Consider the following 14,226-nt stretch of genomic DNA (forward strand, 5'->3'; position numbering starts at 1 on the left):
TTCTAATTATAGAATCAATATATATATACAGTATGATATCAAATACGTTTTAAAGTAATGCGTAATTCGTGTACAATAAATATAAAAATTATAGTATTAAAAATAAATTTAATAAAAAAAGGCTTCTATCTTATTATTAAACCCAACAGTAGTTTTTTTTTGTTCAAATTAAATGTATAGCTTTTATGCAGTTGATAACAATTACAAAGAACAATCAAAGTTCAAAATATTTCCTGAGGAATTTTATTATTTTTTTTTTTTTCAAATGCGTAGTTCATTTTTAAGAAGATAGGGGCGCTGGCATCTTTGTTTACAGTTGTATAAAGCCGGTATGAACTTTTATTTCGTTAATTTTCTTTTCAAGTGCAAGTTTTGTTAATAATTTATGTTTGTTTATAACAACACAATTAACAATTAATTGGTCTAAAATGTCTAATAATAAAAATGTTAAAAAAAATAAAAAGAATTCAAATCAATCTAATGTACGATCAAAAGATGCTCATAGCTTGAACGATGAAGAGGTTTATCGGAAAGTTAAAAGACAGAAATTTAATCATAACAATGAAGAAAATGATTTAATTAAAAAAATAAAAGTAGACTCAACAAAAACTGTTAAGTATAATAAATGCACTATATGCAATCAGAGGTTATGTCACTTGAAAAAACGTGATCCAATGCCTCAAGGTACTGTTGATGAAGTTGTTGCATTAGTTGATAAAAAATTATCATTAACTGCTGATGATGAATTTGATGATTTTAAACCCACTTATAAATTAATCAATTTCAGGTATTTATTATTCACATAAGACTCGAGGTTTACTTCTAATATTATATCTGACAGTGTTGTTAATAATTAATCATCATATTTTCAGTGTGTATGATGCAAATGATCATTTGTGTAGATTTGATACCGGTTTGATAGAAGCTAATGTTTATCTTTACTGCAGTGGTTGTATTTTACCAATTTATGATGGAGATGTATCAAATCAAGAACTATCTAATGGAGTCATGGCTGAGAAAATTGGTCCGATTAATGAATGGTATGTAACTGGATTTGATGGAGGACCACAGCAGCCTATTGGAATTAGTACTCCATATGCTGATTATTATTTAATGTATCCAACTGAATCTTACAAAGAGTACATGGATCCAGTGATTGAAAAAATATATTTAAGTAAAGTAGTAATAGAATTTCTCACTTCCCAAGATAATCCTACGTATGAAGATCTTCTGGATGAATTACAGGTTTTTTTTCAAAGATTAATCAAAATTTTTACAAATTGCTATTGCAATAAAAATATTTATTAAAGTATAATTATTTGTTTCAGACTGTAGAATTGCCTGAAAGAATTGAGCGCTTTACTGAAGAAACTTTGTTAAAAAATGCACAATTTATTTGTGATCAGGTTATTTCTCTTGATCTGAATTCAGATGAAGATATCTTTCCTTTGCTTTCTACATCTTGTATGCGATCTCTGATAAAGCTTACTGGTGTTACGATTGAAAATAATAAGAAACAGTCAAAAATAAATGATACATCTCCAATCAAGAAAAAATCATCTCAAGTTGTTCTGACAAAGTTAATTCATCAGATTGTTAATAGATTTTTTGTAAAAACCCAAGATCAAAGTGATGAAATATTCGATACAGTCCCATCAATAGATTCTGAGAAAAATCATGTTCATAAGAAAAAAAATATTAAATCAACGAAAAGTAAAATTGAAACAAATAGAAAAAAATGTTTACATAAAACTATGGAGGCAATTGAAGATGACTCAGACTCTGATGATCAAGTAGAGAAGTCAGAGTGTTTTAAAGAATTTAAAAATTTACCTGAAATGCTGAGTAGTATAAAAATTTCTTCGAAAAAATTTCAATGGAAAAGCTTGCCTATTTTTGAAGAGAAAAATCGCACTTATTACAGTGAGTTCTCATTGGAGAATAATTATGAAACTATATATAGTTCTATCAATGGGTTTGTGAAGATAAAATCAAACAATCCCCGTTTTGAAGTAATTTCTAAAATTATTTCTATGTGGGAGGATCGGGAAGGAAACCAAAAAGCTCATGTTAATTGTTTTTATAATAGTAGAGACTCTATTTTAGGTAATTTAGGTGATAAATATGAATTATTCTCAAGTGATTTGTGTGCAGATATTATGTTAAAAGCCATTGATAGTCCTTGTACTGTCATTTATCAAAATATACCCACGAACTGGAATAAACTTGGTAATACAGAAGCTAGTGTATGTGAAAAATCAAGATGTGAAGCAAATCCTGTTTATTTTTATCGGATGCATTACATACCAGAAAGTGCAAGATTTGAATATCCTAACTTTGATTGTACTTCAAATTTAAAAAGCCCTAAATATTCAGAATCTTCAACAAATACTCGTAACATATCAGAAAAAAATTATTTCCAAGGTTGTTTAGTATGTCGACGAAGAAATGAGAGCAAAAGACTTTCAAGACCTAAGCTTCTTGAACCCAATAAAGCTGTGAGTGCTGATAAAATATTTTTTAACTGTATTGTATATAGAAATGAAGAGTATCGTCTGCAGAATGGTGTATATATTTTACCGTCATTTGTAAAATATAAATACAAATTTTCTATTCCAAATAATCAACGATCAAAGCAAGATGTTGATGATGAGATTTATCCGGAGTATTATAGAAAATGTTTGATAGGAGATCATGTTAAAGGATCTAATTATGATACACCTGAACCCTTTGCTATAGGATGCATCAAAGCTATCTATGTATCAATACAAAAAGAAAGTTTGAAAAATATTGATGAAGATACTGATGTAGATCCTAAGGATGTAACAATATTAATCAACAAAATGTATAGAAGTGAAAATACTCATCAGGGATCATCACTAACTCCGAAATCAGATTTTAATTTATTATTTTGGAGTGATGAAGAATGTGAAATTCCTTTTTCAGCAGTGATGGGAAGGTGTGAAATTATTTATAGGTCTTCAAATGAATCAATTGATGAATGGAGTCTAGGAAAATTTCATAAATTTTATTTTAATCAATCTTATAATGCTGATGAAGAAAAATTTCATGAACCATCAGATGAAGTACGATCAATAGGTTCTTCAATCCTTCAAAACAATAAAGAAAAATTTACCAAAGTTAAACCATTAAAAACTCTAGATATTTTCTCAGGATGTGGTGGATTATCTCAAGGCTTTTCAACCTGTGGAATTGCTGATGTGAGATGGGCAATTGAAAAAGACTCATCTGCTGCCAAAGCATTTATCAAAAATCATTCAAATGTAGAAATGTTTGAAGGAGATTGTAATTATTTGTTAAAAAAAATTATTAATAATGAAAAAGTAAATTTTCCAAAAAAAGGTGATATTGAACTTTTATGTGGTGGACCTCCTTGTCAAGGATTCAGTGGATTAAATCGTTTTAATTGTAATCAATATTCATACTTAAAGAATACTTTACTCTTCACTTTTTTATCATATTGTGATTATTTTCGACCGAAATTTGTTGTAATGGAGAATGTACAGAACTTTGCTCTACATCATAAGGGTTTGATGTTAAAGTTAGCTATATACTGTTTTTTACAAATCGGATACCAGTGTACTTTTGCCGTTTTACAAGCAGGAAATTTTGGATTACCTCAAGCTCGAAGAAGAATTATTTTACTAGCTGCTGCACCAGGATCAACATTACCAATGTATCCAGAGCCCCTGCATGTGTTTAGTAAACGCAGTTGTCAGCTAGATGTTGTTATTGATGGAAGAAAATACTCTCCGAATTTTTTTTGGAAAGATTCAGCACCTTATCGAACTGTTTGCGTTCGAGATGCTATTGGAGATTTACCGAAAATCAGAAATGGTGATAACAAGATGGATATTTCGTACGAAAATGATGCACAATCACATTATCAAAAGAAAATGAGAAGAAATAAAATTTGTGGTGATACTATAATGGATCATATATGTAAAAAAATGTCCCCTCTTGTAGAAGCTCGAATAGAAAATATACCAACAAATGCTGGAGCAGATTGGAGAGATATTCCAAATATTATTGTTAACTTAAGTGATGGTTCTGTTACAAAAAAATTAGAGTATAAATATAAAGATCATTTAGGAAGATTGAAAGGGGTCTGCTCTTGTGTAATTGGAGAAAAGTGTAATCCTGATGATCGACAAGAGAATACTTTGATTCCTTGGTGCTTGCCTCATACTAGTCATAGGCATAACGGTTGGGCTGGTACCTACGGCCGCTTGGATTGGGATGGCTTCTTTGGTACAACAATTACGAATCCTGAACCTTTAGGAAAACAAGTATTAATTTCTATTTAATTTTAATTTTATTGAATATTGACAGAAATGATCTTTAATCCATTTTTATTTTATTTATTCAGGGTAGAGTTCTACATCCAGATCAAAGTCGAGTAGTAAGTATCAGAGAATGCGCTCGTTCTCAAGGATTTCCAGATAATTACTGTTTTCATGGATCTGTAATTGAAAAGTATCGACAAATTGGTAATGCTGTACCACCACCCCTTGCTGAAGCAATTGGAAATGAAATTCTAAAAATTCTATGACAATTTTAGTTTTAATAAAAAATGTTTAAATATTTCTTAAAATTTTTATAAAAATTAGTCATATAAAAACATATACAAAAACTATTTTTTTATTTGTTTATAAAAAGAATAAATGTTTAATTCATAAAATTGTAGTTATTATTATGAAAGTTTACTTATCATTCAAAGGTAATGAAAATAAACAAATTTTATTAATAAAATTATTGCCATTATTTTTAATAATTAAATTAGTAATTTAGATTATGCGTAAATTCATACAAATATACAGTTATTTGATGATTGTATAACCTTCCTGAATTGACATGACAGTTGGAACAATTTGTAGATAAAGGCTAAGTATGTATGTACGGCTGCATACTTACACGTTGAAATTCCGCATTTAGAGCGTGTCATGGTGACGTTGACCAAAATAAGTTATTTTTTATGATTTTAAAATATAATTTGTTGTAAAAATATAGTGATTTAATTAATTATTTCGTAACATGTGGGCTGATACTGTCTTAATTGTATTTATTAGTATCTGTACAGCTTTATTAGGAGAAGGTAAAAATATTATCATACATACTCCAATTTCATTTTACATGTGATTAATTATAAAATTAGGAAAATTTGTTGCTATTTTGAATGATTGTTAACTTAAAACATATTTTATTCGATAGGTTTAACATGGTTAATGGTGTATAGAACTGAAAAATATCAAAAATTGAAAGCTGAAGTGGAAAAACAAAGTAAAAAATGTAAGTTACATTGTTTATAACCTATTATCTTTTCAACAATTGAACTTCTTTGTTTTGAAATACTTTTAAATTAGAAAATAAACCACTGTTTATTGTTTAAAAATTATTTTAGTGGAAAAACGTAAAGAAGCTCATGGCGATTCTCTGGATAAACAGCAAAAAAAGAAAATCGAACGTGAAGAAGAACGTTTGAAAAATAATAATCGTGATTTATCTTTAGTAAAAATGAAATCAATGTTCGCAATTGGATTTGCATTCACTGCTCTTCTTAGTATGTTTAATAGTATATTTGATGGTAAAATTGTTGCGAGATTGCCATTTATTCCAATTACATGGATCCAAGGTTTGTCACACAGAAATCTTTCTGGTGATGATTACACAGAGTGTTCATTCATTTTTTTGTATATTTTGTGCACAATGAGTATTAGACAGGTAATATTTCTTTATTATTAACTATTTATTTAATTAATAAATTTGTAAAATATTATACATATAATATTTTCTTACAGAACATTCAAAAATTGCTAGGATTTGCTCCATCAAGAACAGCTAGTAAACAAAGTGGAAGTATTTTTGGACCACCGCCTCAACAATTCAAATGAAAATATTTACAGCTAAATAAAAATTTCACTACGTTCTTTTTTTAGTGTCATTTAAATGAAGTGTTATTTATTAACTATTCTAAACTTGAGATTAATAAAAGTATAATTTTTTTCGATTAAAGCACAGCGGCAGTCATATATTCCTGTGTTATGAATCTATCAAAGCATAATCTATTAAGATTTATTGAAGTGAAAGCTCCATTTTTCATGACTTCACATAAACTTCGTCCAACAGCAGGTGACATTTGAGGTGCGTGTTCTCCAAATCCAGTTGCAAAAAAAATATGATTATAATACGGATGTACTCCAACTATTCCATTTCCGTCAAATGTATTGTAATCATAGAAACTAGCCCATGATTGTTTTAATTTAATATCTTTAAATGCTGGAACACGATGCGCTAGTGTAGGATGTATTTTATTGTAGAAAAAGTCATCATTTGGTTCTGGATTTTCATCGTACGATTCTTCATCTTCATCTTGTAATACTCGTCCAGCTGTGTAGTGATTTGAAAGAGTTTCTCTTTTGAAGTAACATCCACTAGTGTCCATAACCATTGGAGTGTTAAGACCAGGTCCATTTGAAGCTTCGAACCCATATAAAAATCGTTTCCTGGATATTGAATTTTTTTTTTATCAGTTAATGACGATAATTCATCTTTTTTGGAGTTCAATAACAGTTCGGAGTATTAAAAAATTATTTTTACCTTTTCTGTATTGGTAATGGAACAGATCTAATTCCCGTAGTATTTCCAATTTTCATAAGTTTAGCAACATCACTGCTCTCATGCCCTGCAGCTATCACACACATAGCAAACTGTATTACTTTACGTTCACCAGAAACAGTTTGGACCTAAAAAAAAGTAAACCGAGATAGAATATCAATTATTAAATATTTTAATGATTCCTCTAATACTAAGAAGTTGACTTACAGAAGCATGATTAAGATTTAGGTTTAAATTGATGGTCGAGGTTGATGGTGATGAGATAAATTCATTATCTGTAGAACTAATGATAAAACCTTTTAATTCCGCTGTTACAAATTCAACACCTAAATCAAGAGCTTTTGTTTTATAAGCATTTAATAATGCCCATGGATCAAATGATCCTTCTAATTCAAGACCTAAAGTTCCTAGAACAATTCCATCTGTATTTAACCATGGAAATCTTTTCTTTAGTACATCTTGAGATAATAAAGCAACTTTAGTTCCAGCATTATTCATAATTTGTACACTCTTTTCTAACGCTTCAGCTTCCTCTTCATTACGAGTAAGAAATAAATTTCCATGCGGACGATAACCAATGTCTATTCGAGGCTGTCCTCTGACACGTAAATGATAATTAATATTTTTAAAAAAGTCGGCGGCAAATTGTGACATTTCTATATTTTCGATTAAACCAAATTGCTGTCGTAAATTGTTAGAAGAGATAAGCATTGGCCTTGATAGATTCTGCAATAAAAAAGAAGTAGTTTGGATTTTATACATTTTGAATAATTCAACTTTATTTAGATAGCTTTTAAAGTTACCATAGGTTTTCTGTCAACAACAACAACACTCCAATTATCACCGCCCACTTTTTTTAGCCAGTATGCTGCAGAACAGCCCATTATACCACCTCCAATAATAAGCACATCAATATGAGAAGGAAATGATACTGAATCGGCTTCCAATTCTTTCCACGGTGAACGATATGGTCGTTTCCAAAAAAATACGTTGTTTCTAATCGTTCGGAATTGCTTACCCAGCACTCGGAATGCTCTGTCATATGCATCTTCTGGCTCCACTGGTGAAGTCCAATAACCATCAGGTTCTTTTTTGTTATCATAGGTATAAGTGTATTTCTGATTTACCTTATGCTATAAAATAATTCATACATTCGTCAAATAATTAAAAAACTCTTTACTACAAACATTCTTCAGTGATAAATATTAAATTCAATTACCTCTTCCTGCAAAACAGCAGAACTCTTGATTGATCTTGAACATATAGTGTCCAACGTTTTTTTATTTTGAATAATTCTTCGCAACATGATTAATACATATGATAATTAATTTCATGCAATCGAAGTATAAATTATTATTAATACATTTCCATGCTGAAATTCAATATTTTGGAGTTTATTTAATTGTAGTTGAATTCAATAATTATTAGAACCATAACCTTTGTTGCGGTAGATGGACTGTTTTATTTGACATCCTAACCTCTCCTGCCGTTCTCACATGGTAAACTTGTTTATTTATATCAGCTAACCACATGATACCGTGAACGGTAGACAATTTTTCTCAGAATTTTATGTGCTCCATAAAATAATCATTATTATTACATTGAAAAATGTTAATTGTTTATTATACGAGAAGATCTTCTGATAATAATATCAAAAGTAACCAATTAAATTATCTGTTGGAATGATTTCAAGGAAATAAACCTTTACTGATGATATCGTTTCATCGATGCATTTATGATTAATAAATTTTTAATTTTTGATATATTCCAGATGTTTTAACCTTTAAAAATTTAATTAATGAATGCAACAAGTATGGATTAAAGCATTGTCAAAATATTGTCAATAAATCAACAAGCAGATTACGTTGCATATGAAATGGGAAATTTGAATTTAGAATTCATTAGAAAGAGACGAACGTTAACATATAAATACACATAATCAGGCCTAGAGTTCTAGATGACTTATTTTGAATCTATTTTCGGCGATTTGGAATCCCAGCTGATCCCTACTTGAATGCCAACCACTTTTTTGTAGGCTCAATGATTTCCTATTTGTAGAAATACGAACAGTTTGCCAAGAACCACTATAACTGTTATTACTCAGTGTAATTTTGATGCAGCAGTCTAACGCTCGTTTTAAATATACAAAATTTAGATATTTAATTAAAAATCATTATAATAATTATTTTACTTGGTGCTATAGATAACAATTAATCTGGCGTCTCAAAATTATTGTTGGAATAAATCAATAAACAATGAATTAAAAGAGTCACTATATGTAAACAATCATGAAAATAACTGGTCTCAGTGTCCAATGTGCCATAGAACAATGCAAGAGCCTTGTCTTCTTGATTGCCTTCATCCAATTTGTTCCAATTGCATTGATGCATGTCTCAAAGTGGTACCACAAGGTATAAATATATTTAAAAAATATATTCTTTAAAAAAAAGTTAACAAAAAATCGCTATCAATTGGTGATGAAATGTTAAGACTCGCGACAATGGATTCAGGCTCCTTGGAATCTTCTTGGGCCATTCCAAGTCAAAGAGGATGTCCAATCTGTGATTACCCTTTGCCAACATCAAAATCACCGACACCTCCACCACATTATCCACTTCAGCACCGTCTTTTAATGAATGCTATCATAACAAGGCAACTTTTGTGCTACTGTGACACCTGTAACAATCAGCAAGAGGTAAGAAAATTCAATTAGTTATATACAAAAATATTTTAATCAATAAGCTAACACTTTCCTCATTGATTGAGCATAATAAATTCTTCCTAAGGCTTCTCTTCACTGTTCTACCTGCTTGCGGAATTTTTGTTTGACTTGTGGAACAAAACATCATCAAACTCGTGGAGTGAGAAGTGGAATCCATAAAGTTTGTCCACTCTATCAAGCTAAACGTTTTAGACGTACAACAGTGTGTCTTAAACACCCTGTACATCCAGTGCGATTTTATTGTATCGCTTGCCAGCAGGTTTGAATGCTTTTATATTGACTTGATAGTGATATTAGTAACTTATCAAGCAATTGTCGTTCAGGTGGCTTGCTGCGAGTGCATGTGGGGAGGTGAACATCGAGGCCATGCAAGTGAGGAACACACGGTAGCAGGCAAAACAATTTCTTCTCTATTAGCGAATGTTATCCGCAATGCCAAAAATCTTCTTGATAGATTGCTGCTTCGTTATACATTGAATTCATTCTCATCGAGCTATTCTTGTCGTAGCAATCATTCTACTCAACCGTATGCTGTCTATTGGTTATTTGTACTTTATTTTTTATCGATTCATCATTTATTTATTTACTCTCAGGAATCCTCAACATTGGCAAGACAAAGAGGACTCTTTATATACTAAAGAAGCTCGTCAAAGAATAGAAGAGTTCAATCGACTTAAAAATGCACGCTATCTTCTTGATGCTATTTCATTCACTGAACAGCTTCTTGCTGAAGGATCCTACGCAGAAATTTTAAGCTTAGCGAAAATTATTCTGAAAAGATTTCAAATGCTGGGTTTAAATAATCGATTAGGTAATTGTTAAAAATAATAAATAAAATATTAAAAATTAACTTAAAACTTACAAACATAATTTAAATTACGTTCAGATAATTCTTATCGAAATCATAATCATACGGGAGTATTCCATTGCTGTTCTTTCTGCTCGAGTGGTGGAAAAAAAGAGGCAACGTGTGCTTGTGGAAGAACGATGCCTGGTAAATAGTTTTATTAAATAAAAAAAATTAAATAATGGATAAAAGATTTATTTGATAAATAATGTTTCAAGGTGGCTACAGAGGTTGTGGCCATGGACACCCCGGACATCTTCATGTTAAACATTGGTCTTGCTGTGGATCAACAGATCCGAACAGTATTTGTTCGCAACAAGGTCCACAAAGACCGATCTATCGTTTTAGACTGTAATCACCAACTAATTTATTTAAATTCAATATCCATTGTAAATTATACCTAACAATCCTTGTATTTTCTTTCAATCGATATGTCTTTTATTATTTTTTTAATGACATTATCTAAATGCATAATACTATTCGATTGAAATTGAAAAAAAAATTTAATACTTTTATGACAAAAAATTGAAATTAATATATAATTAGATCGATATCTGAATAATAAAATAAATAAAAAATGTGAAGAAAAAAAAATTTGTTAATTTCTGTACACAATTTCAAGCATTATATACACTAATTATACCGGCATTAAAGCACATTTTCATTAATGTTTTCAAATGATCTTCATAATTAATTCCGTGTTTATTTTTAATTAAATGACGTTTTAAAGAGCTGTTAACTATTTCTCCTCGGCCGGGAATTTTCATTCGTACTTCTAAAGGATCAACCCATAAAGTATAACCAAGCCGCAGACAAACCTATATAAATAAAAACAATTATTAGTAATACCAATATTTTAAGTATTGATTTCACAATTAAAAGGTACCTTTGCTTGTAAAAAATTGTTCATTCGTAATTCCGTTTTAAACCATCGTTCAGTACATTCAGTCGCATAATTATTCCACTCAGTTTCTTGATCATAAGGTTGGATATTTGTTAAAAAAATTTCTACAATATACGACGGAGCTTTTGCTAATTCTTCAGGTAACTGAACAAGCTTACTAACCTGTAAATAATTAAATAAATGTATTTATTTATTTTTTTTTATAAAGAAATAAATTTTAATAATTACCCTTTGATGTTTGTAAACAAGTCCAGAATCAATACATCTTATGTCAACGACAGAAGGATTATTTCGATCATCATATTTGGTAATATTAATAACCTGCACCCTTTGATACTGATCGAAAGATGTATCATAGCCATAAAATCCACCAGCAACTATTGTCTTAATTTTTCTTCTGTTTTCTTTATTTGCATAAAAAGCAGAAACTTTACTAACAATGAAAGCATGATCTTTCTCTGATATTTTATATTCTTCTCTTTCATTATTTATGTATGCTAAAATTTTAGCAGAAAAATGAGTAGCACTGTGAATGTAAGTTATAATAAACTTGATTTCATCTCCAATTGATATTCCGCACGTGGGAGTATCAACATCAGAAATAAAGCAATGTCTATAAGTACATGTACTCAATGTTGAACAACTTCCTAGTGTTTTAATGTTATCACAAATAGCAAATGCTTTCTTCTTGTATTCAATGTTGATATAAATTTTTTCAAATGCACTCAATTGTTCTGATGAAAAATTATAGCCTGATCTTTGTACAAGATCTAAAACTCCACGAAGTTGTACATCATTTGAATCATCAATAAGAATAGTTACTTCACTTTTGGGTGATTTCTTCTTTAAGTTTGCCATCAAAGTCGAAAATCTAAAAAGAAAAGTACTTTTGCATGATACTGCAATTGAATAATGAATCAACCAATCTACATCAGTAATATTTAGATCAGGTAATACTTCATCGGTGCAAATTAATAATTTATACATCCCAGAAATACTGGCGCTCCATGAATCTTTGATTACAGATATATCTGTAAAAACCATTTCTGTATTAGCTAATAGGGTATCAAAATTGTCTTTTAAATATTCATTCAACTCTACAGCTTCTTCATCATTTGCACAAATAATCATCGTTTTCACCATTTTATAAATATTCCCAAGAAGTCCTTTAACTCTTTCTTTTTTCCTCTCTTTCAAAACAAGACGAGTTCTCAATTTCGTTCGGCAAAAAATAGCTGCATCTGCAAATGATCCTATGCAGATGTACGGATTATTAAAAATTCGTATGAATTTTTCAACATCCACAGACCAAGTTCTTGAAGTTGCAATAATTTGAACAGCCATCAGATCAGAAAGATTGTTTTGTTTAGTCGCAGCAACAGGAGTATATGTATATAACAATTGATTTAAAGATGTTAAATATTTTTTTATCATCATGTCTAAATTATCAATGACTAAATGACTGATATAATTAAATTTCAAAATTTCTCTATGATGTTCATCACTCAAATATCGAAGCAAAAATGGTGGAGTTGAGATAAAAACATGACACCCATTAAATATTTGAGCTGTAACTGATCTATCAGTACATCCATTATGAGCTGCAATTACTCGAATTTCTTTATAGTGATCTGGAAGTAGATCCATAAAAATTGCGTAAGTCTTCAAAACTTCTATCGATGTCTCGCAGAGTATTAAAACCAACGGAAAATTTTTCTCTTGATAATTCTTGATTTTTATTATGATGTTTGTGATGGGAGGAATAAATCCGAAGGTTTTGCCATGTTTTATCGGCGCAACTGCTAGCACATCAAATCCCTTAGCAATTGCTGACCACATGTGTGATTGTATTTTCCATAAATTATTTATTGATAGTTGTTTCAAACCTTTATGAACCCCTTTAGGATATTTTGCCTCAATAATATTGTTTAAAGGTTTGCATTCTAACTCACTATTTACGAAAATGTCATCAAACCCGAATCTTCTGTCTTTTATTTGACATTTTGAAATTTTATCTAAAATATCTTCACTTGATTTATCAGTTGTAGTAGAATCTTCCAAATTGTTAAGTTCGATGGAACTATTGGAATGTATAGTATTATTGAGACAACTAATAGCAACATAAGCATGTATTAATGCTTTTGTTAATGGAATTAACTTTTTATTTATAACTAAATGAAGTTCTCCATACTTTCTTTTATTCTGATAAGTCGACTGAATCTCAAAATAAACTGTTTCCGAAACAGATAATAAACTCTTCATCAAATCTATAGCTTCTGATGTCCACTTGGGCTCAATATTTAATTTTACGGGTTTATCTTTTTTGGAATGATACTTGGAAACAGGTAAAATATTATATAGACCAATAAATTCAGTAAGATAAGGGTCAGAAAGAATAGTCGGTGAAACTTCCATAAAAGCTTCTCGATTCATTTTAACAATATCTCCATAGTCTACTAAAAATGCTGAATACTTGGATTTTTTTTCATCGAATCCTGTTATCAACGCACGACAATGCCAAGCAGGAAGATCAACTTTGTCTGACATTTTTTTATGCACAATTGTCAGCTAGAAAACACCACAAACGCATTAGTTGAAGAAAGACATTTTGTCCACATGCTAAGTCTACGAAACAAAACAATACTTACTGTTCCAATAGCAAGCTTTGACTTGTTATCTTCCGTGCCTTCATTTAATTCTTCAATTCGTCTTGATTCAATCCGTAGCTTTTCATTTATTCGGCTGATAGTATTGTAAAAATTTTTTATGTTTGGAGTTATTAAAATTTTGTAAGGATCTATTGCTTTGTGTACTTTTACTTCTTCCGCATTGGGGGGAAAGAACATTTTTATTTTTAAGGCTAAAAAATTATTGTTATCAATAAATAATTATCAATAAACTTTTTTGTGTAAATAAAATTATATAAATATTTACCCATTATTAGAAGTTGTTTTAATTGCGACTTAATTTAATGTAAACTACCTAATGTACACAACTGCATTTGAAACAAAGGATTCACGAAAAATATTTAGAGATCAAAGTGCTTGAAAGATAATGTATACACGCGCTATTTCTGAGAAATCGGCTCTGGCATCAACTTCCAAATCAGTATGACAA

General features: G+C 29.9%; 5 protein-coding genes across 7 annotated transcripts; 3 read left to right on the plus strand and 2 right to left on the minus strand.

Moving 5' to 3' along the window:
- The first annotated feature begins 310 nt into the window (after positions 1–310).
- LOC118072239 (DNA (cytosine-5)-methyltransferase 1-like) lies at positions 311–4,649 on the plus strand. The gene is made up of 4 exons (XM_035091941.1): positions 311–787; positions 873–1,245; positions 1,329–4,310; positions 4,391–4,649. The coding sequence occupies exons 1-4, from the start codon at positions 429–431 to the stop codon at positions 4,571–4,573; spliced, it is 3,897 nt and encodes a 1,298-aa protein (XP_034947832.1). The 5' UTR covers positions 311–428; the 3' UTR covers positions 4,574–4,649.
- Positions 4,650–4,869: 220 nt separating this feature from the next.
- Positions 4,870–5,968, plus strand: LOC118072282 (calcium load-activated calcium channel). The gene is made up of 4 exons (XM_035092001.1): positions 4,870–5,116; positions 5,233–5,310; positions 5,423–5,742; positions 5,820–5,968. The coding sequence occupies exons 1-4, from the start codon at positions 5,056–5,058 to the stop codon at positions 5,910–5,912; spliced, it is 552 nt and encodes a 183-aa protein (XP_034947892.1). The 5' UTR covers positions 4,870–5,055; the 3' UTR covers positions 5,913–5,968.
- Positions 5,749–8,285, minus strand: LOC118072251 (FAD-dependent oxidoreductase domain-containing protein 1-like). 2 transcript variants are annotated; one of them, XM_035091974.1, is made up of 6 exons: positions 8,074–8,285; positions 7,856–8,008; positions 7,440–7,769; positions 6,844–7,362; positions 6,619–6,764; positions 5,749–6,524 (listed from the first exon to the last, which is right to left on the minus strand). In XM_035091974.1, the coding sequence occupies exons 2-6, from the start codon at positions 7,940–7,942 to the stop codon at positions 6,029–6,031; spliced, it is 1,578 nt and encodes a 525-aa protein (XP_034947865.1). In that variant the 5' UTR covers positions 7,943–8,008; positions 8,074–8,285; the 3' UTR covers positions 5,749–6,028. The 2 variants fall into 2 exon arrangements, with proteins under 2 accessions (XP_034947865.1, XP_034947857.1); XM_035091966.1 differs by having other exon boundaries at positions 7,856–8,285.
- A 435-nt stretch (positions 8,286–8,720) lies between these two features.
- LOC118072267 (tripartite motif-containing protein 45) lies at positions 8,721–10,791 on the plus strand. 2 transcript variants are annotated; one of them, XM_035091990.1, is made up of 7 exons: positions 8,721–9,047; positions 9,127–9,331; positions 9,423–9,617; positions 9,682–9,884; positions 9,952–10,169; positions 10,245–10,352; positions 10,424–10,791. In XM_035091990.1, the coding sequence occupies exons 1-7, from the start codon at positions 9,025–9,027 to the stop codon at positions 10,558–10,560; spliced, it is 1,089 nt and encodes a 362-aa protein (XP_034947881.1). In that variant the 5' UTR covers positions 8,721–9,024; the 3' UTR covers positions 10,561–10,791. The 2 variants fall into 2 exon arrangements, with proteins under 2 accessions (XP_034947881.1, XP_034947875.1); XM_035091984.1 differs by having other exon boundaries at positions 9,147–9,331.
- On the minus strand, positions 10,385–14,181 carry LOC118072243 (putative ATP-dependent RNA helicase TDRD12). The gene is made up of 5 exons (XM_035091955.1): positions 14,044–14,181; positions 13,758–13,969; positions 11,338–13,677; positions 11,092–11,271; positions 10,385–11,023 (listed from the first exon to the last, which is right to left on the minus strand). Exons 1-5 carry the CDS (start codon positions 14,045–14,047, stop codon positions 10,823–10,825), a joined length of 2,937 nt encoding a protein of 978 aa, XP_034947846.1. The 5' UTR covers positions 14,048–14,181; the 3' UTR covers positions 10,385–10,822.
- Positions 14,182–14,226: the final 45 nt, after the last annotated feature.

The sequence above is a fragment of the Chelonus insularis genome, unplaced genomic scaffold (assembly GCF_013357705.1).
Source record: "Chelonus insularis isolate UGA/USDA-ARS -01 unplaced genomic scaffold, ASM1335770v1 contig_131_pilon, whole genome shotgun sequence".
Taxonomy (NCBI): Eukaryota; Metazoa; Arthropoda; class Insecta; order Hymenoptera; family Braconidae; genus Chelonus; species Chelonus insularis.